Here is a 23,390-nt window from a genome sequence, read left to right on the forward strand (position 1 = left end):
GGATCAGCTCTGCACTGAGGATGTCTGGTAAGTGGGCTATGATACGGTGCTGGTTATGGTCGATGTCATGGTTATGAACCTTCCTCCACACTTTTTAAAGCTGGTACAAAGTAAGCACAAGACTAGAACCCAGCATCCAGTTGCACATTTTCCAGTCGGTTACAGACGTGGCATGTGTTCTACCCCTAAAGCTTCATTTATCAACACTGATGGGAATAACGACGTTATAAATAAACAGCGTTACTAACGGCGCTACTTTTTTCAGTAACAAGTAATCAAAAAGTTACTGTCTCCTCTGTTATAACGCCGTTACCATTACTTACAATAAAATGTGCCTTGGATTTACTGAAGTTCACTGAAGAGGCTTTCACCCAACCAAGCTCCTTCTCAGCGGAGCTCTAAAGTTTTTTTCTGTGGTTATGGCAGGTGGGGGGGAAGGGAGGGAGAGACAACTGCATAAGTGATGATGATTGGCTTAGGGAGAGTAAAATTTCATCATAAACCAATCAGAGGCAGAGTAGGGCGGGTATTCACAAGCACACAAGCAGGGTTGTCAGGTCCGCTTATTAGCCGCGACTTTGGGCTTGTTTCTAAAGTGGAGTTGCTTATTTGGGCTTGCTCTCCAAACGTCGCTGTTCTCTCTCTCTCTCTCTCTCTATATATATCCATCGAATAAGTTATTTAAACGCATGATAGTATGACTGCTCCGCTTCCACAGCTTTACCACAGCTCCGCTCCCGCTGCCCCTCTCCTTCTCCGCATACACACAGGTGACAGTCAGTCAATGAGACTTTTCACATTTAAATTGCGCAATTAATGGAGGTTCTTTAACTAGTGTAGGTAATATAATGATTTATTCTATAAAGTGTCAGTTTCATTCATATGAATATGTTTCAACATATTCAATGTTGAGTATCATTACATACAGTTCCATTATGGGGGGTGTCGAAGCAATTTGACATATTTGAGCATTTTATAAGAAAGTAACGCTATAGTTACTTTTCCAGGTAATGCCAGGGCCACACTACTGCAGCGCACCGAAATTCTCGCACGAACCCGTGCACATCAGACGCGCATTTCTCCACGCCGGTCGATAAGTGCTTCTGCTCCCAGCTGTTGTCTCCGTCACATTTGGGGCTGTTTTTCCATCATGGGTATCTCTCTGTGTTTGCGTGTGTGTGCCCCAACCCCCACCCCCCATAGCCCGCCCAAACTCACTCTCTCTCTCTCTCTCTCTCTCTTTCTGGTGTGTGTGTGTGTGTTCATCTCTCTTGCACTCTGTTTAGATACCACTGACTAATATGTATAGCCTATATTCCTGCCCGGCTTGACACATTCGCTCACAGCTCGCACAGAAAATAGACCAGACGGTGAAACGATCGCTGCAGTGCTGGCCGTGGAGCTGATTAACATGGGCGCCGAAAGGAAACTGGCTTCGCTTCTCAGCGCTTCAAGGCTATTTGCAGTGCTTCCGCATCCGGTGTGGCCCTGGCATAATTAGTTACTTTTATAGTGCAGTAACTCAGTTACTAACTCAGTTACTTTTTGGGGAAAGTAACTAGTAACTGTAACTAATTACTTTTTTAAAGTAACGTTCCCAACACTGTTTATCAACATCTCGATATTAACAATAGCTCAAATGACCATCAATAACATCAGAGGGGTCTCTTGTAGTGGCAAAAACACAGAAAATGTTCAATTCTGCACCTCTACAGTGCTTATTAGCCTCTTTTATCTCATTGTTTTGGTTTCAAAGCCCATCACCAAATTGTTTAAGTTCAGTCTCACTGCTCTCACGTCGAATGTCTGGCTTAAGATCCAGATAGTTCCCTGAGGATTTAAAGATGACTCAAACAAAGCTAAAAGGAGAGAGAATAATTAACTTACATTTGCCTAGTGTCCAGACCATGACTCCACATAAATGATAATTTTGCCAAATGTGTAAAAGAGGCAACTGTTTGCTAATAAAGTCCCCATATACTGTAGAACAAGTACAACTACAACAAGAACAACTAGTATAATCCCTGTATCATTCATTCATTCGTTTTTCAAAATAAAACCAAATATGAAAAAACAAAATAATGACTTGTTTTTTCAGTATTTGTTTCCAGAACCAAAATGACAAAACGGATAACGACTCGTTTTCCTATTTCCGATTTTCTGTTTAAATGGAAAATGGAAAAAACGGATAACGGGCCGGATTCGGGCCTTTCATGCACTTTCAATATTTTCATCTCTCCGGAAGCCAAGTTTTTTTCTTTTGCAAGCACTGGTTTCTTGTCGGACCGGTTGGAGTGACAACTACATCCGGTTCATGGAAGCTAACGCTTTGGCTAACAACCGCTGCGTGTGGAGGCTGCAAATTTGGAGAAATTGTTCAATATTTACTGTTTGCTTCTACAGCTGACATATTGGAATAGACTTCATGTGGTGAGTAATTTTTACGTTATTTGAAGATTTATGTTTGTCGCGACTCACAAATTCGCCACATTCAGCCATAACGGCAGCATAGAAATAATGCTGTATTTAGGTGGATTTCAGCACTCACATGCGTTTTCTTTGGGAAATACCACTCTAGTTAATTTCTAGAAACATTATAAAAGTAGCATGCTGGGATATAAATGCATTGTTTGTATTTTTCCACAACACAGAACAAAATGAATGCATCAATGTTCTACGGGAAGCGACCAGTTGGACTTCAAACCAGGGTTCCACCAGTTGAAAGTGATGACAGCTGTCTTGACAGCAGGGATAGTGATGAAGACTACACTCCTACACCACGTCGGCACTATCCACAAAGCTACCGACGCCCCTATTGCTGCCGGTTTCATCACCTGGTGTGTGTTCGTGTAGAGTTTCAGCTTTTTGCGGTTTACACATGGCCATATGTTTATGAATGTAACCATGTGTACAAGATGTGTATATAATATAAAAATGTCTGCACTCTTGTACAGTGATTTCTTTTTTCTACACCAGGTGATGAAAGCAGCAGTAGGCTAGTACTGACAACAGGAGTAGCAGTGATGAAGACTCTGATGGAAATCATGATGCTCTTCCTAGCACCAGTGTTCTAAGTGAAAAGCTTGAGCTCTGTTTCACATTGGATTATAATAGTTGGTGTTATAGTCAGGACATTGAAAATAATTGTGTGGCATCAATAAAATCTACATACCTGAGACGGGAAATGTGTTTTATTTATTTTTATTTATTATTTTATTATTATTTTTTTAGTTGTTTTTTTTTTCTTATACCATTTTTTCCCATTTATTCCTGTTGTCGCTAATTTCTATCATACCTAAATGTATATCTATTCTATGTATACATCTATAACAATCTCCACTTAATTTAGATAGATTTTAAAATTTCAATATAATTTTAATATTATTTTTGCTTATTTCATTATTGTTATTATTGCTTTACTTTTTAGTAGTATTGTATTATCTGAGGATGACTCATTTTAGTAACTATCTACAGTAAAAAAAAAAAGAAAAAAAGAAACAAATAAAAATCATTTTATACACTGGGCCAAAAAACAACCTGATCTCACAGAAATACGTGAAATGACCACGACCTCTTAACACAGCATTCCGTGGTGGCAGCACATAATGGGTTGAAATTACGTGCCGGTACCATGGAAACAATGCCAATGTAAAGTCACTTAGGATCCATTGTCGTGGTGTCCACACGGATTCCCTGATTCAATAACGTCCTGTATACACACAAAAACACTAAAGTGTTCTTGCAAGTATATTCCTCTGTTATAATTTCCCACCAATAATAACAATAATAATAATAATAATAATAATAATAATGATAGTTTGGCTGTACTAGATATTTGATATAGGCCTATTCAAATATTCAGTCCCAAAAACGCCGTTTCTACAGTACTAGCTAAATGATTTTTTTTAACCATTTTTTTCCATTTATTCCTGTTGTAATTTGTATCATACCTAAATGTATATCTATTCTATGTATACATCTATAACAGATCTCCACTTAATTTAGCATCCCAGGCTACCATTCCACTCTGTAAATAGATTTTAAAATTTCAATATAATTAAATTATATAAATTATTTTTGCTTATTTCATTATTGTTATTATTGGTTTACTTTTTAGTAGTATTGTATTATCTGAGGATGACTCATTTTAGTAACTATCTACAATAAAAAGAAAAAACAAGCAAAGAAACAAACAAAAATCTATTTATACACTGGGCCTTCAAAGTGCTCAACTACACCTGGCACGGCTTGTGTCCAAAAAATGAAAAAATCTAAACTTTGTCGTAGAGCTAAACCAAATACATCATTGTAAAGGTCTCAACCTGGAGAGTGACATATGTCAGTATGAAGATTCTACATGGCTCCTGCTTTCAGCCATTCACCGTTGAACCTTGACCTCAGTGCATGTTTGCAGGCTTATAACTCAGCAAGGAAAGGGGGTACAGACATGAGACCAGCTGATATAGAGAGCTCTTGACCTCAACTATCATGTGAGTGTAGTCAACAACTGGGGGTGCTGTCAGGTATGGGTAAAATATGGATAAAATTAATTTTCACCCATTTAGAAATTAGATATTTAAAATATGATTACACAAGTGTGTTTACCATCCCCTTAAAGTCCACAGTGTACTCTCAATTCAGTATTTACAACTTCCAAATCTAGGAAAAACACTTATCTTTTTTGAAAACTACAATTCCCTGGGACTGCGCCATGCAGCTTGATACATATCAGCAACATAGTTGTAGTTCTTCTGATTTGCAATGTAGGGTTCTAAATAGGGTTGTAAAAAGATATATATACCCAATATATCTAATATCTAGTAAAGCCGAACTAGTTATTACACTGCACATAGATGAACTATGTTAAGAAAAATTAAAGATGTCAGCTAATTTTCAATATTTTAGCTAATACGCTAGAAACGGCGTTTTTAGGATGGTAGGTTTGTTTGTGGCTTGTAAAATAGGGTCGTAAAAAGATAGATCTACTGAATATAATATCTAGTAAAGCCGAACTAGTAATTACACTGCACCTAGATGAACTATGTTAAGAAAAAGTAAGGATGATGGTTAATTTCAGATCATTTAGCTAGTACTGTAGAAACGGCATTTTTGGGACTGGATATTTGAATAGGCCTATATCAAATATCTAGTACAGCCAAACTATCATGTTATTATTATTATTATTATTATTACTGGTGGGAAATTATAACAGAGGAATATATTTGCAAGAACACTTTCGTGTTATTGTGTATATACAGGACATTATTGAATCAGGGAATCCGTGTGGATACCACGACAATGGATCCTAATTGACTTTACTTTGGCATTGTTTCCGTGGTACCGGCACGTAATTTCAACCCATTACATGCTGCCACCACGGAATGCGGCGTTAAGAGGTTGTGGTCATTTCACGTATTTCTATGAGATCAGGTTGTTTTTTGGCCCAGTGTATAAAATGATTTTTATTTGTTTCTTTTTTTCTTTTTTTTTACTGTAGATAGTTACTAAAATGAGTCATTCTCAGATAATACAATACTACTAAAAAGTAAACCAGTAATAACAATAATGAAATAAGCAAAAATAATATTAAAATTATATTGAAATTCTAAATTAAGTGGAGATTGTTATAGATGTATACATAGAATAGATATACATTTAGGTATGATAGAAATTAGCAACAACAGGAATAAATGGGAAAAATGGTATAAAAAAACAACAACAAAAAAAATATATTAATAAAATAAAATAATAAATAAAAATAAATAAAACACATTTCCCCTCTCAGGTATGTAGATTTCATTGATGCCACACAATTATTTTCAATGTCCTGACTATAACACCAACTATTATAATCCAATGTGAAACAGAGCTCAAGCTTTTCACTTAGAACACTGGTGCTAGGAAGAGCATCATGATTTCCATCAGAGTCTTCATCACTGTTGCTCCTGTTGTCAGTACTAGCCTACTGCTGCTTTCATCACCTGGTGTAGAAAAAAGAAATCACTGTACAAGAGTGCAGACATGTTTATATTATATACACATCTTGTACACATGGTTACATTCACAAACATATGGCCATGTGTAAACCGCAAAAAGCTGAAACTCTACACGAAATTATAGCATTATTACTGCTGTTTTTTTTAAATAAGATTATGTATTTGGCCTGTTGCTTTAGGACAGCATGAAGTGGGGAAATAGAGAATGGGGGAATGACACGGGCCGCAGGCCGGGATTGAGCCCGCGACCGCTGTGGCGAGGCGGTGCCTCTGTGCATGGGGTCTGTGCATGCTACGTACAGACTACACTCCTGACCAGGTGATGAAACCAGCAGCAATAGGGGCGTCGGTAGCTTCGTGGATAGGGCCGACGTGGTGTAGGAGTGTAGTCTTCATCACTATCCCCGCTGTCAAGACAGCTGTCATCACTTTCGACTGGTGGAACCCTGGTTTGAAGTCCACCTGGTCGCTTCCCATAGAACATTGATGCATTCATTTTGTTCTGTGTTGTGGAAAAGTACAAACAATGCATTTATATCCCAGCATGCTACTTTTATAATGTTTCTAGAAATTAACTAGAGTGGTATTTCCCAAAGAAAACGCATGTGAGTGCTGAAATCCACCTAAATACAGCATTATTTCTATGCTGCCGTTATGGCTGAATGTGGTGAATTCGTGAGTCGCGACAAACATAAATCTTCAAATAACGTAAAAATTACTCGCCACATGAAGTCTATTCCAATATGTCAGCTGTAGAAGCAAACAGTAAATATTGAACAATTTCTCCAAATTTGCAGCCTCCACACGCAGCGGTTGTTAGCCAAAGCGCTAGCTTCCATGAACCGGATGTAGTTGTCACTCCAACCGGTCCGACAAGAAACCAGTGCTTGCAAAAGAAAAAAACTTGGCTTCCGGAGAGATGAAAATATTGAAAGTGCATGAAAGGCCCGAATCCGGCCCGTTATCCGTTTTTTCCATTTTCCATTTAAACAGAAAATCGGAAATAGGAAAATGAGTCGTTATCCGTTTCGTCATTTTGGTTCTGGAAACAAATACTGAAAAAACAAGTCATTATTTTGTTTTTTTTTCATATTTGGTTTTATTTTGAAAAACGAATGAATGAATGATACACGGATTTAGTATAACTAGTAGTTATCAGTTCTGGTAAGTGGTTGAATCGGGTATAGGACTGAGCGGGAATGAGACCCGGGCCATTTCCCTAGAACCCCAGGAAGACTAGTTGATGTCAGGGCGTTAGCTAATGGGGATCCTAAAAAACTAGACTAAATCCCATCTTCACCATTACCAAAAGTGCTTCTGTTACAGTCCTTCAAATCTGAAAAGGTTCCTAAAAATGTGGTTGCCTTTCATTCACCTCATGACTTTGTCATCTGGTTTCATTTTACTGTCAGTTTAAACTGCTAGATAAAGGGAGATGGCAATTGAGTAATTCCAGTTATGGATTTATGGTGCACATAAATAAGTGCCTGCAGACTACAAATACAAACATACAAACACAGGTCTCAAGCACCCACATGCAATCATCATATCATTACTTGTGACACAGTGAAATAAAGGAAGCCACTGTGAGAAAAGAACGCATTGCAAAAGTCATCTGGAAAATTACTGGACAAATCAAACCGCAGAGGCACTTGACTGCTGTCAAGCAATCACATTATTCACAGCTTGCTTCAAACAGCATAGCAGTCCTCACTTTTGATTGTGGTTCAATTTAAGAGCAAAAACCATTTTATGTGCGCTGCGACATTGTGTACGTGTGTGTGTGTGTGTGTGTGTGTGCACTCTGTCATAAAGGGACAATTGCATTGCCAATAATTACATTGGTTTTGCTGAGACAAGTTGAAGACAGCAACAAGAGGCTGCCAAGAACAAAACATCATTGACATAGACACGAGTTATGTTTCAAAAAGAGTGCAAGTGTTTGAATGTCAACCATGGACAACAGAAGCTGTTTTGCATATCTATAAATGCTCTCAAAATTCTATTCACTCTTTGAAGCTGTTTTGCATATCTATAAATGCTCTCAAAATTCTATTCACTCTTTGTAAGAGTACACTGAAATCAGGGGGACAGTTGTTTGAATCTCATAGCATGGTGTGAGGGAGAAGAGGGGGTGGACTGTAACACTCACTGTCTTGCCTTGGAGGGACTGTGGGGTGATGGTCTGAGGAGGGACACCGGCTGCGATGGATCGTCTATCAGATGGGTAGCCGTACTGTGGGGACAAGGGATGAGAATGGAATGAAGTTAACAAAGGAAGGCTGATCTAGGTTGAACTCATTTCAGTTAAGGTGGTCTTAATTAAGCTCAATTCATTTCAAATGACTTAAAGCAGTGGTCCCCAACCTTCATTGATGCCATTCATTATATTATATTACAAATGTGTTCATTTCAGTTAACTTGAAACAGATATTATTCAACTATTGATGATATAATAATAATAATGATAATAACAATAATAATAATAATAATAATAATAATAATGTTTGTCCATTACTTTAAAACATTGCTAATGCAGATGAGTCTGCGTCAACTTGAGCAAATTTTTATAAATTCATGTCCACCTGTGTCTTTGCATTGCCTTTATATTAGAGCCAGTGTGATAAATCAATCACAGGAGTGGGTCTGAATATGCTGCATTTAGACTCTATCATTCACAAATAAAAATGGAAGATATCTCAGAAAGATCAACTGAGGAGGGAGCCCTCTCCCAGGACAGATATGTAATAGATTTTATGTGTACAGAATAACTACCATAGTAAAATAACAGAACTGATACTGAGCATATATCAAGAATGGATCCGTGAGGACATCAAGCAACTTAAGTTGTCATCATGCAGACAGACCATGAGCTAAACCACTTCCTCTCCACCACTTCTTGATGCATGTAGACATGAAACACTGAGCCTGTGACTGATTGAATATTGTTGTGAAAAGCCACACTAGTTCATCAGCACACAGTCTGAGGAGCTACCCACTTACACTGTCTAGTCCTGCTGCTTTCTTGGTGTAACATGCTTGAAAGCCCTCCTGACATCATGCTCAGAAAGGGAGACAGGTTTCACTAGGTATGGGTATCGTTAAGATTTTAATGGTACTACTACTCTTATCGGTACTGCTTATCGATCCGGTATTTTAATGGTACTCTTATTGATACTTTTTGAGGAAGAAAAAAACAAATTAAGAACATAAATTGCTTTATTTTCTCAATTCTCATTATGCAACAAAATAGTTTTTTAACAAAACATTTTACTTTTTACAACTTGAAATGTAAAATAATAGTGTTGTCACAGTACCAAAATTGGGACCCACGGTACCATACCAGTGAAAGTATCACGGTTCTGATACCACAGCAAAAATTAGGCAGATGTGCCTTTTGTCATTTACAAAAAGATAAATTACTTTTCTATAATACATCACTGATATTTAAATGGAATAAATTACTTATTGACTTATTCATAATTCAAAAACAGCATCAATAAGTGATTAACATAGGAGGGGATCAAAATAAAATAAATCAATAAAATAAAAATCAGCCACCCTCCTCCCCTGACAAGTAAAGAACAGTCCCTTCATAAGTAAAGAACAGTCCCTAAAGTGCGCTGAGGTTTGTCCTGCCACAAAGAGAGAAATGTGAATGGCTCGTTTCCCCTCTGACACGTCACATACCTGTGTGCCGCCACGGCTCGGCTGTTCAGGTACTTCTGGGCAGTCATGACATCAACAAAGACGAAAACATTGGACCTGGAGTCAGGCTTCTCCGTCGCCGGTAAGCCGTTATCTTGCGCCGCGGAGCACTATGGCTGCCGTATTTGACAGGAATACGTATTCCTGTCTGTGTCTGTGACCCCCGTCAACTCACAACCGACAGGATTCTGCTGCTGGTTGAAATCTATACTCGCACAGCGTGCTCCTGAATGATTTCTTTTACTTGCACAAAACTATTTTTAGTCGCAAATGCAGTAAAATGCTTGCACCGTAGAGCTCTGTGGAAAACAAATCACTGTAGCATATATAAACAAATCTAGCCTACAAGTAAAAATATTAGGTATTCTAGGTATTTTATATGGTGATGTAACATTAATCACTATGGATATATAGACCAGAGGGGGGGAATCCCACACACCCAGCCCAGGCTATAATTATGGTTCTATTCATGTATTTAGAAATATCTGAAAAATACACAAATAAAATCCCAAATCTGAAACCCTATTTAGTAAATAGGGCCACAAAATAGCTAATGGTTAACTCCACGTGTTGGCTGCTAGCATAATGTTACAAACCTGGACTGGACATAGGTGAACTAGCTGTGCTAGGGCAGTCAAACACTGTAGATCTTTCTGTCTGAATATGATGCACTTTCGCAAGGTGTTTTGACAAATTACTAGTGTTGCCGCCCTTACACACAAAACATTTGTCACACTTGTGACAACGCGCTGTGTCAGCATCAACTCTTGTAATGTAACACTTCTGACCGTTTGGCTCTTTACGCCATCGTTATCTATCTAACGGTAGGCTACGAGCTTGAGTTGGTATATGCACTGTCTTGTGTGTGTGTCACTGGAACAACAGCCCCGCCCCCCTGCTCTCCACTCACACAGAGCAGGCAGCCAGGGTGAGCATGACAGATCTCTTGTCTTCAGGGAGAATAGCGAAAATTATGATACAATGACGGATAATTGACAGAGTTGGTGAGATAAATGTGCTAGATAACATTTATCTTGTAAAAAAAAACTAAACAACAAAAATGCGTCTGCTCCAGTACTGATAGCAGAACCGTTAAGGTCAGAACTTATCAATACTGTGGTCTTGAAGAATGTAGCCGGTCGTTCAGTACCGGGGTTCGGTACCCATCCCTAGGTTTCACCACCCTTCCATCCATTAACCTTGGCTTCAGCTGTTTTTGCTCGTTGTATACTGATGGCAATGGTATCACCAATGGCAGGAATCTTAGCTTGTGTATAATCCCTCCACGCTCTTCTTGGTGCCTACTCTAATGCTGAGATGGATGCAGAGATGGTCTTGTGTGTCCATAGGCCCGTTTCCACTGAAGAAGTTCCTGGTACTATTTGGGGGGCAGGAACTACTACAGGAACGTCCTCTCGTTCGGCCCTCTCAACTGCCGTGTCTCCACTGAGAGAGCGGAGTACGAGGAAGGTTCCTGTAAAATTACGGGCTGCCTCTAGATGTGACGTAATCGTTGCGTGACCATTTTGACCGGGGTGACGTACGGACGCCGTTAGCCCATAGCGGTGTCTGTAATAACTCACTAAATGGCCTGTGAAAAAAATATTTTTTCCAGCGGATGTCTTAGTTACAACATGATTGAGCTAACTGGAGTAGTTTCATGTCGTATCCGACAACGGGAGGCTTTTAACAGATGACGTCCTGATGTTAGCTTTGCTGCTGCTGTTAGCTGTCCCTGTCAGCTGATGCTTTCTAGACATCGTGATTTCCCAAAACTGAATAAATACCACACAGAGCAACACAAAACTGCTTTGCTAGCTCAATCATGTCATAACTAAGATATCCGCTGGAAAGAATAATTTTTTCACAGGCCATTTAGTGAGTTTTTTTTACATGGTGGCAAAAGCTATATGAACGAGCTAATTTTTGTCTGCTGAGTTTTAAAAATGCCGGCTATTTTGTTGCTTTCTGTTGACGTCACATCCCTCCTTGAGTATATCCAATCAGCACCAAGTAATCCCCAAGCCCCAGCCAGGAGTCTTTCGGGGCCGTCCTACCCCAAGGCAGGGACTTGTTTAGCCCCTGTAAAAGTTCCAGAACTCTGTCCCTTGGGGGTGGTTCCTGCGGTGGAGACACGCACCCATAGACATAGATACATAGACGCCGCATCGAGCGCTGAGCCGTACGTCAACGTCGCCGCCATATTGGATGTGGCAAGGCTGCGCTGTAAACTAATAGAAGTGAATGGACTTAACTTCATAAAGCGCCTTTCTTCAAAGAAATTTATGTTAATGCCTCTCGTTTATTCATTCACACACACACTAATATACTTGGGAAACAGTTAGGCACCAGAAACAATGTATTTGATCTTCTCAGATGGCTAAGATAAGAACTTTATTGATCCCACACAGGAGTAATTCACCTTACATCAGCTATAGAGAACAAGGTAGTGCCGAAAAACAATACACAGTACACATACATACACATATATACACATATGTATATATATAGATATATATATATATATATATATATATATATATATAAAATAAATGTTCTGTTATAATGTCAGTGTTCTGTGAGTTAATGGCATGTTTGGGATTGAATGAGTATAGGTAGGGGGGCGGGGTGCGAGTGTGACGGGAATGAGGGCAATGTGTGAGGGTGCTGGTGTGTGTAGGAGCGAGCTGGAGGAGAGAGCAGGAGTGCACAGTTGGAGTTACAGCTAAGTTCTTGTTTGTTGGTTGTTTTGGCGTGGTTACGGCCAACAGTAACCTGTACTGTTCAGTAATAAACGGTGGTTTGCCGAATAACTGTGTCATCCTTTCCACACGTCCTGGCGGACGCTACAGTAGGCCTTTATATATATATATATATATATATATATATATATATATATATATAGGTAGTGCCGAAAAAATACACAGTATATACTGTGTATTGTTTTACTGTGTATTGTTTTTCGGCACTACCTTGTTCTCTATAGCTGATGTAAGGTGAATTACTCCTGTGTGGGATCAATAAAGTTCTTATCTTAGCCATCTGAGAAGATCAAATACATTGTTTTTGGTGCCTAACTGTTTCCCAAGTATATTAGTGTGTGTGTGAATAAATAAACGGGAGGCATTAACGTAAATTTCTTTGTAGAAAGGCACTTTATGAAATTAAGTCCATTCACTTGTATTAGTTTACAGCGCAGCCTTGCCACATCCAATATGGCGGCGACGATGACGTATCGCAGCAGCAGGCAAACCCACTCGATGTGGCGTCTACGTATATATGTCTATGCACGCACCAACGGCCCCGGCCCCATAAAATTACCCCGAAGTTCCTGCGGTGGAAACGGGCCTCATGTAGTCAGGGCTGTAGCTTGAGCTCATCTTGTCCTTTAAAACCCTCCACTGGCCACTTAGCAGAGTCAGCAGGGGGAGAGTTTACAAAAGTGGTGAGTTGATTTCCTTCTCAAAGTCATACATTATCGTTGTAATCCCATTTTAATGTCAACTAGAAATACCACGGTTGTATGTCTCCGAGCACCTGTCAAGTTTCTCTTACGGTTTACATCCATGTCTGTGGCAACATGGATACTTCCTCCTGACAGCACAGAGGATCTATAAAATCAGCACAGTTTCAAGGTGGACACCCAAGATTAGTGATTAGTGTCTATGAAGAATATTATGATGTCACTGTGAAGTTGACCTTTGGCCTTTTGGATATAAATTGTCATAACTTAATTATTTTATCCTATTACACATTTGTGTGAAGTGTTGTTATAATTGGCATATTAATTCTTGAGTTATGGCTAAAAACATATTTTGTGAGGTCACGCTGACCTTGACCTTTACCTTCAACCACACAATTTTTTTTTTTTTTTTAAAGATATTTTTTTGGGCATTTTAGCCTTTAATGGATAGGACAGACAAGTGTGAGGGGGGAGAGAGAGAGAGGGAGTGACATGCAGGAAATGGCCACAGGCTGGAGTCGAACCCTGGCCCCTGCGGCAACAGCCTTGTACATGGGGCGCCTGCTCTATCCACCAAGCCACCGACGCCCTCAACCACACAATTCTAATCAATATATTCTTCAGTCCAAGTGAATGTTTGTGTCAAAGTTGAAGAAATTCCTCTTAGATATTGTGTAAACGACAATGAGACCGATGCAAGGTCAGACTGACACACTTGACCTTTGACCACCAAAATTCAATCATTTCATTGTTGTGTCCAAATGAATGTTTATGCCATAATTTGAAGAAATTCCCTCATAGTGTTCTTGAAATATTGCATTCACAAAAACGAGATGGACAAGGTCACAGTGACCTTGACCTTTGACCACCCAAATCTTCATCAGTTCATTGTTACATCCAAGTGAATGCTTGTGCCAAATGTGAAGAAATTCCCTCAAGCTGTTCTTGAGATATTGAGTTCACGAGATTGAGATGGATGCAAGGTCAACCTTGACCTTTGAAACTTGACCACCAAAATTTAATCCGTTCATCCTCAAGTAAAAGTAAACCTTTGTGCCAAATCTGAAGAAATTCCATTGAGGTGTGTCGTGTTCACAAGAGTGGGATGTATGTACGGATGGATGGACAACCCAAAAGCACAACGCCTCCAGCCGCAGCTATTGCCGGCATGGAGACATAAAAAGTATGCTGTTATTTGTAAATAGACTTAAATAGTATTGGTTAGCATAAATTTTGTGCAGCTGACAGAGAGGCGCCTGGAGATGTCTGTGCTTAGCAACAGACACCAGTATCTACAACTGGAAACACTGCAGCCAGGATCCTCATTAAAACAAAACTGCGTATGCATACATATACATAATGTGAGCCAAACTCCAGTGCAATTCTACAACATTAATGTAGAATTGAGAAAAAGCTGAACTAAAACTGAATGGCATGCATAATGATGACTGTCAGTAATGTAAAATATACATGATTTGTCGTTAATTAGCTAATACAAGCAGAAGCATTGTAGTGCCCTTTAAAGAACAAATTGCAGGTTAAAGTTTTTACAAAAGTTATACTGAACCTTGTGTGAAAATGACCATGTGAAAAGTTAATGCAGGATAATATGTTTTACAAGACACAAGGGCACATATTCAGAGGAAAAAGTGGCCATTTTTGAGCAAAGCTCCTAAAAACACGTTTTTTCGAACATCGCGTCATATTATGTAACGGGAGAGAGTCAGTCTCTTCAACTCTGCCTCAGCTAAGTGCGTAGTAGTAGGTGGTAGTGAGTCTGAGCAGTCGTGATATAGTGAGTTGGTCTGTTTTCAGTAGTTTAATTCTGCATTTATTTATCATCATCATGGTAAATTATTGTATTTGTGCTGGTTGCACAAACTCCAACCTGTCAGGACATCGTCTGGGTGCGTTTTGTGCAGGTGAAGAGACGGGACTTCACTTTGGCATCTGTTTCTGAAAACACGGTCGTATGTGTATGGAGTTAGATTTGTCTCATTAATACCCGTAAATGCACAGATGGTGATCTACAATTATTTCTTGATCTGCACATGTTTCATAATTATGTGTGAACAAATCGACAATCTGTGTGTAAATGTGTAATCTGTAAATATAAAGCACATTCCACAAATACAAAAAATATCTGTGAATACATTAAATTAATTTGCAAATAAATGAAAAGCATTTGTGAATATCTTCGTAACATTTACAACTTTCGAACAGGCATTTGTGAACTCAGTTTTTATTTGTGAATCGAAAAAACATTTGTGGATCTCAGTTCTACGCGTGTGGATTTGCTTTTTACACACACACACATTTTTGAGACCAACTTTCTGCCGGTCCAAACGAAAATGCACTCGTATCACTCCACGCCATCTTCGGATAGCACGTGATCACCCAGCTGATGATGTCATTTCCGCATGTGAAAGTATGCTTTGTTGCATGTTGCTTGCACAGATTTCCTGCTCAAGCTTCGGCTTTTCTCCTCGCACTCAAACTGTTTCTGTGCGCTCGCAGAATTTCTGCTCTCAGATTTTTTTTGTGTAACAACCCTGTCAAAATCCCCCAACCAATAGAATGCCAGATTTACTGTTGACCAATGAAATCATCCCTGCCTCCTTGTGTGCGCGCTCGCTTTAGTATTAGAGCGTCCCGTCCAGGCGGGTAGGCTACTCTTTAACCGGGTTCATCCACTCCCACCCTCTTCCCCTGTCGGGAATTATTTTTCAGCAGTCACTGGCTCACTATACATTATCCCTTACACACATATATATATATAGCCTATATATGTGTGTATATATATCTATATATCTATATATATCTATATATCTACATATATATATATATATATATATATATATATATATATACACACACACACATATATATATATATATATATATGTGTGTGTGTGTGTGTAAGGGATAATGTATAGGAAGACAATTACAGCCGTGACAATATACAGTACAACGTCATGACCTCGACTGTGATATTGCTTTTTTATTACACGGCTCTATTAAATGCTGTATTCTGATTGGTCAGTCGCGGCATTCAGCATAGCTAGCAACAATGGTCATTACACAGTTGCTATGTAGCCCAGCGTTGCTAGGGACGCTGCCCTGCAACACTGCAACTGTCAAACAACTTCCGAGGGAAAAAACAAAGAGAAATGGCTGATTTTAACATTTCTTTTAACTTATTTAGAGAGTAGCTACAAGGATTTTGAGGAATGGGATGCCGCTGAAGAAAAAGAAATGGAGAAGGAAAGAAAAAAATCAAGCAAAAAATAACACAAGGAACTGACACCTGAAGAGCTTCAAGTGATAGAGGAGGAGAAAGATGAGATAAATACAAAAAAGACAACAAAATGGGCTACTGTACTATACTGTACTGTACTACCACTACTATACTGACGGACTTTCTCTGCCAAAAACAAAAGAACACAGATTTGAATACACACTCGGCAGTCATGCTTAATGACATTTTACACGAGTTTTATGCCTCGGTTCAGTCCACTAAGCCTGGCTGAGTACAAAACTTTCACCAAAAGTTGTCGAATCCGGTCGGTTTTAATGCACGTCGCGGAGGCAGACAACATTATTTATATAACTGATAATTAGCCGTATAATCCGCTGCGCATCGGGGTTCTATTCCCGTCGGGAGTTATTTTCCCAGTATTCACCGGCTCATTATACATTATCCCTTACATACAACAGGTCAACAAGAGCTTAAACAGCAATGCTGAGTAAGGAAATGTTAACAAAAAGTGATGAAATAAATTATTTAAGTATGTTATGTAGCTCCGCGAAAAAAACCCAGTTCCCCCAGTCTGTTGCCAGGCAACGCAGCACACACGCCACAAACTCACAAGCTACTTTGTATTTACATTGATCTGCAGCTGTAACTTCGTCCAGTTCGGCTGATGAAACGTTGGCAAACCTGGATGTTGGGACGGATTCAAACACACCTGGAGGTCTGCACTGAAGAGTCCTGGCTTTCCTTTTCCTCGCCCTCTCCTGACGACCACTCATAATTTAATTCAAATGTAATTTTGGGGAAAATATCCATCTTCTTGGTGTAATGCTATAGTGCCGGTTTTGCGAGTGTGACAGCTGGTTAATTAACGGTTGTATTTATATTTATAACACCTATGAGCAGAGTGATTTTACTGTTACAAGTCCCAGTGATGTTATACTCTATATCAGCACTCACGGAATGCTTCTCGTCCAATGAAATTACTCGGTCGGAACTAATGGTTGTATAATACATATATGTATTATATGTATGTTGTATACAACAGTTAGTTCCGACCGAGTAATTTCATTGGACAAGAGGCAGTATATATATACATATGGTGCATGTATTCCAAAAGTAGTAAAGAAAGCAAGGGAAGAACATTTAATAAAGCCCTGGAGGGTGGGAGTGGATGAACCCGGTTAAAGAGTACCCGTCCGGACGGGATGCTCTAAAACTAAAGCGAGTGCACCCACAAGGAGGCAGGGATGATTTCATTGGTCAACAGTAAATCTGGCATTCTATTGGTTGGGGGATTTTGACAGGGTTGTTACACAAAAAAATCCAAGCGCAGGGCAGAAATCTGAGAGCAGAAATTCTGCGAGCGCACAGAAACAGTTTGAGCGCGAGGAGAAAAGCGAGGAGAAAAGCCGAAGGAAATCCGTGCAAGCAACATTGTATCTGAGTGTGAGCAACACTGTATCTGAGTGCAACCAACTTGGTATCTGAGTGCAAGCACACAGTTTGAGCAGAAACACAGTAGATCCAAGCACAAGCAGAGGCTATTTGAGTGTGAGGGCAGGGTTTTTGAACGTGAAATCCATAAATAATGCTCTCAAACTGATAGACCACTCTCTTGAATAAAGATAGGGATAAAACTCCATACTGCCATGGCAACAGTAAACATTTATGTTGCAGGCTGGGGAGACGAAAGCAAAGATAGCAGGGTGTAGCATTTTATACATTGTAAATAGACCAGAAGTCAGTACCATCCAACCTGTAAAGAGGGCCACGGTAGAAGATGCTGGTGAATGACATCCAGACATCTCTCCACAACCTTTCAATGCTAGTGTAATCAGTACAAAATTATGGGGTTTAAGATTTAGACATTTTCAGCACAGCATTTAAAAGACCATTTTATCGTTAAAGGTAGGATCTGGAAGATTTTCAAACAAAACAAAATATAGACATATACAAATAAAATCCTGCTTAATCATCATCTATGGGCTTCTACTCATGTGTGGTGGTGACTCTGTTTGCAGAGTTCCTGCCCTTTAACTGTATTTTGATGTTTTTGTGAGCTCGGACCACTTCTGGGCGGAGATTTCCCCAGCCAATGAGAGAGCGCAGGTGCCGTGCCCGAGCGTGTCCGAGCGCGAGCCTTGCCTGAACCTCTTCTGTGAAGCTTTCTTCCATACCTCTGGGCTCCGTACACCCGGGAGAGTTGAGCCAGATAGGAGGGGCCAAATTTGAATGTGTGTTTACAAACAGCAACTGGAAAATCCTCCAGACCCTACCTTTAAACAATAATAGAAAATAAATACAGCTATTCATAAAATATATTTGTATTCATAAGAATGAATAAAAATGCAAAATATAAGTGTACCTACATCTGATCTAACCTATGCAGTCTGTGTTCTAACTGCTCAGTTTTCTAGTTTTAATAGAGCCATAAGTCATGATGACACAAAAACACTTTGACCAGAAGATAGTAGCAGGTCTGCTGGCCAAACAAAGACAACTGCCAACTGATTATACATATAGAACTACAACTACAGTATTACATTTCTAAACAAAAAGAGCTACCAACACCAACAGCTGTTCTATCAAAGACCTTAACCTAACCGGGGTCATCCCTATGTTTCCAGGGTTCTATGTTTCCCGGGTTCTATGTTCCCCACTTAACCCTGCAAAAAAGCTTCTATGTTCCCTTGTGTTCTATGTTTCACGCTTGGTTGAGCGGGCAACATAGAACCTGGGAAACATAGAACCTTTTTTGTGTAAGCAGGGAACATGGAAGCTTTTTTGCAGGGTTAAGTGGGGAACATAGAACCCGGGAAACATAGAACCCTGGAAACATAGATACGCTCCCCCTTAACCAGGGTGTTGCCACTTGTCATATCTTACAACAGTTAACGTAACCTCACTGAAACGATGTAACCTAACTGAACACGGTGCAGTCAGCACAGACATTACAACTACATTAGTAAGAGTACACTAATAATAAGATGTGAAGTGCTTTGTGACTTTAATCCTACTCGAAAGAATAAATGAAAAATACAAAGGATGAGTTGGCTGATAACTGCCAACTGAAGAAGCAGCCAAGCCACCGTGCCTTTCATACTCAAACAGAAATGTATACAAAAGTGTGTGCCAGATACATGGAACAAATAAACACACTAATACTCACTGTATTAACATAAAACAATGAATGCACGTTACTTATCGCTGATTATTATTAAAAAAACAACAAAAAACAGCTCATAGAAAGACTGTGTGCTCTTACTTTCACATGCGGAAATGACGTCATCAGAGATTTGTCATGAGACAAATCTATCTCCATATATGTGGCGCTCATTTTAGAGTGGAGGATTATTATCCCAGCGATATGATGGAGTTCAGGATGGGATGCCAATGCCAGGAGTGGGTGAGTCTCAATGCTGGCAAGGTTCCTTCAGTGCACACACCGGCTTTATCAAGTCCGCCATCAGCAGCAGCTTCTGATGGGCATGATGGTCACGGATCCGTCAGAGATTCAGCTTGACGAAAATGTGAGCTGCGCACCGTAAGTATTGTCTTCTAACATTTGCTAACTTCCAAATTAAAATAATGGTTTTAAATAATGAGACGCAACGTGATAACGCGTTGATTGTTGCAAGGCAACTTAGCTAGCTTGTAACCCCCCCCCCCCAGCTAATAAGGCATAATGGCTAATGTTAGGTAGCATTAGCAATGCATTTTGTTAATTTACTGTACTGTTTACAAATGAGAAGGCATAATTGGTAACCTCAGTTTGCTTACATTAGAACCCTGAAGTCTAGTTACAGCTCGGTGACTTTGTTTGCACATCTAACACATTTGTAATTTATTTTCATGTGGTGTAATGTTGGTGTGTTATAAGGATTTGGGAGATACAACAGATGCACCTACAGCCAGTGCTGCAGTGCATGTAGATCCAGAGGAAGAGGCCTTCTCTCCACTGGCTCCTCAACCATGTGTGCTTCACTTTGGCTCACAGTGTAATCTCAAGCTTTTACATCATTCATCAGGTAGTGTAACATTACTCTTACATCTAGAATTAGATGTACATGCCACACAGCCATTTACATAATGTAGGAGGGCAAAATATTAGAAAAAACTCTCAGTATGATGCAGGCTAGTACAACTCCAACACTAACTATGACCTCCATAATTAACATGTAATTGCTGTTGTATTAGATGGCATTAGATTGTACAGGTGTACCTATCAAAGTGGCCACTGAATGTATGATGTTGCACAATTATATAAGGTAGACCTCTTTTTTATCCTAGCTGTCCAGTTACAGCCCAAGATGGTCAGTGTGGGGACTCAGACAGAAAGGTTTGAGAAACAAACATCAACTCCACTGGCCAGTCCTGTACACAGCGATGATGAATCCTCCTCTGTTTTCATGGACGAAGCTGGTGATATGTCATGGATCCCAGCGGGGGAAATGAGTGAGTCATCTGGAGGTCACCACAACTGTAAATCAATGTTGTGTTTCTCTCATGCGCACGCGCTCTCTCTTTCTCTCTCACAGTCTCACTCTGTTTCTTTTCTTTTGACTTTTCTGTGATGACAGATGCTGAATATATACTCCCTATCTGATACTGTGGCTGTTTGTGGTTGGCTGAGAGGGATGTGAACTCATTAGTTTTGTTAATCAGATCAGATTGGGTTTCCATTACGCGTGCCAAACGTGCCAAACGGTGCCAATCTCCTTTGATCTGACATCAGATGTGACGGGACAGTCGATATAGAGATACATTTATGTGCTGATTGCAGATAGTTGCATTGAATAGTGGTTTTGTGGCTATTTATTGCATCGTTAATGTGCCTGACATTCTGGAAACCTGCCTGTGAGGTTTTGGTGACGTGTGCACACTGTCCGCTGGTCAGCCAAACTTAGCGCACCTTCGGCGAAGCCTTTTGGCACGAAACTGTCACTGCACCAAGCTGGATCTGTCGACACCTCCCCCTGCTGCGCCGCCACACCCATCTCAGCGCACCTCGGTCTGCCAAACTACCAAACTGAGCACGCCTCGGGTTGCACTGCTCGAAACTAGCTCTGCGCGGGGTTCGCCACTCTGCGCCGCACCGGGAAACTAGAGCCCTATGTGTCACCAAATTGTGTCATAGTCAGAAATAATATTTTTTTCTTTTTTCAGTGCTGCTGACAAGTTCATTGTGTGCCAAAGCAAGCTGATGTCCTTGTTTAACATTTGTCCTGCCTGTTGTGGAGAAACCCAGGGAAAAATAGAGCAGCAGGAGAGAACTCTGCACAGGTGTTATGGTTTGAATGACTCATTCTTTGTTTTGTTTTTCAAGTTTTCTCAGTGTTGCAAGAAAGCACTTTTGACCTTTTTTTAACTGTTTATTTATGCTTATTATACTCAAATACACATATCTCATGACTGCCTCTATGTGTATTTTGATGTAGATCCAAATGCATTGGAATTGCAATTAAAACATTTTCTATAAATGAAATATCTAATTGAGAACTGAGATGGCTTTTATTTGGAAGTATGCACTCTGAGTGCTTTCTAGTTTTAAATGGGTCAGTTGGCATATTTTTCTTTCAATGTACATTTGGTACATACATATTTTAAAAAGTTCAAATTTTGAGTTTAGGTTATTTTACAGAATGTGCCTTATTTTCTTATCTGCAATTCATGAACAAATAAATACAGTAATAGTTTATGTATGTATGTATGTATGTATCTATCTATCTAGCCTAGATAGATAGATATAGGACATGATTGTTATTTGCCTTAGGCTGCTGTGCATGCAGGCCAAATCAGTAATGCAGATCTGTTCGATATATATCTGATCTAAATTTCATATAAAGTTTTTATACAGTAAGACACTTTGTGATTGTGATTTTTTTATTGATTGTCACCTAAATGAGGCCATTCAGAGCCTTTATATATTCCTCCTTCCTCTGGAAACTGTTTTCTGACGGCAGACAAAACACAGGAAGGTAAAGGCTTTCTTAGTATGTGCCTGCCCAGAATGCCATAGGCCCAGTGGACAACCTGCCTGTAAGCCGTATAGTGGTATTGCCTGGGGATAGGGGCACAATATCAATATTGATGTCTTATTATTTATGTCATCAAAAAGTGTAATACAGGTAGTGAGGACCTAAATATGGGCAACTTGTATAGAGAAATAAAATTATTCAGATTGTTTTAATATTGTCTCCAATTTGCTATTCATCTACATATAACTACGTAGCTGTACTGTTTACTATCTACTTCACCATCTTGGTCCACGAGGCCTTTATTCGAATTTTATAGAAAATCAGACAATTGAAAGAACTCAACAGAGTAATAGATTATTTTTGCCCTAAACATACTCATGTCTGCTGGCCTGGAGAGGGCCATGCTCCTGCCTGAAGCTCATGTAGGCTATCTGGAGCACAAATGGATTCAGACAGCTTGCTTCAAAGCCTGGGTGCAGTGTCAGGCATGATATATCTGGTCTGGGGGTGAGACTCTCCACCAGGGCCCAGAAGGGGTCCACCTCCCTGCAGCATATGCTCTCCTCAGCTGAGGCCATTGACCGGCATTTCACACCCAAGCACCTATCAAACAAAGCATTTATTAGGAAGCTGTTTATCTCTCTACCCCTTCTCTCTCTCTCTCTCTCTCCCTCTCTCTCTCTCCTGCGGTAACGGTAAAGCACTATACAACGTAGTGTGGAGTTATATTATGCAGTGCGAAATACGATTGATAAAAGCTCATTAGTTTCTGTTATGGGTAAGTATCAATACTCCTGCCGGTATTAGACGATCATTACTAGTTATAGCCTGACACATGATCGCAAACTTTACAATGTTGTGATGTGAACACAGTGTTAGATAAAGCTTACTAACGTTCATAGATATATACAAGGCAAGCTAACGGCGGTCACTGACCAAGACACCTGCCCTGTCCTCTACTGGTTCTCCTCGCACCACAACTGAATCTCT

General features: G+C 39.8%; 1 protein-coding gene across 16 annotated transcripts in view; it reads right to left on the minus strand.

Annotated features, from left to right (window-relative positions):
• LOC117245778 (pleckstrin homology domain-containing family A member 5-like) overlaps positions 1 to 23,390 on the minus strand; it is a 623,723-nt gene that overhangs the window by 106,031 nt on the left and 494,302 nt on the right. For all 16 annotated transcript variants that reach the window (XR_013490410.1, XR_013490411.1, XR_013490412.1 and 13 more), the window contains one exon: positions 8,149 to 8,232. Coding sequence is in view for 13 of the 16 variants with exons in the window: in XM_078165309.1 (XP_078021435.1) it covers positions 8,149 to 8,232 (84 nt within the window). In the remaining 3 variants the exon portion in view is untranslated. The remainder of the gene's footprint in view (positions 1 to 8,148; positions 8,233 to 23,390) is intronic.

Source organism: Epinephelus lanceolatus, chromosome 23 (genome assembly GCF_041903045.1).
Source record: "Epinephelus lanceolatus isolate andai-2023 chromosome 23, ASM4190304v1, whole genome shotgun sequence".
In the NCBI taxonomy this organism is placed as follows: Eukaryota; Metazoa; Chordata; class Actinopteri; order Perciformes; family Serranidae; genus Epinephelus; species Epinephelus lanceolatus.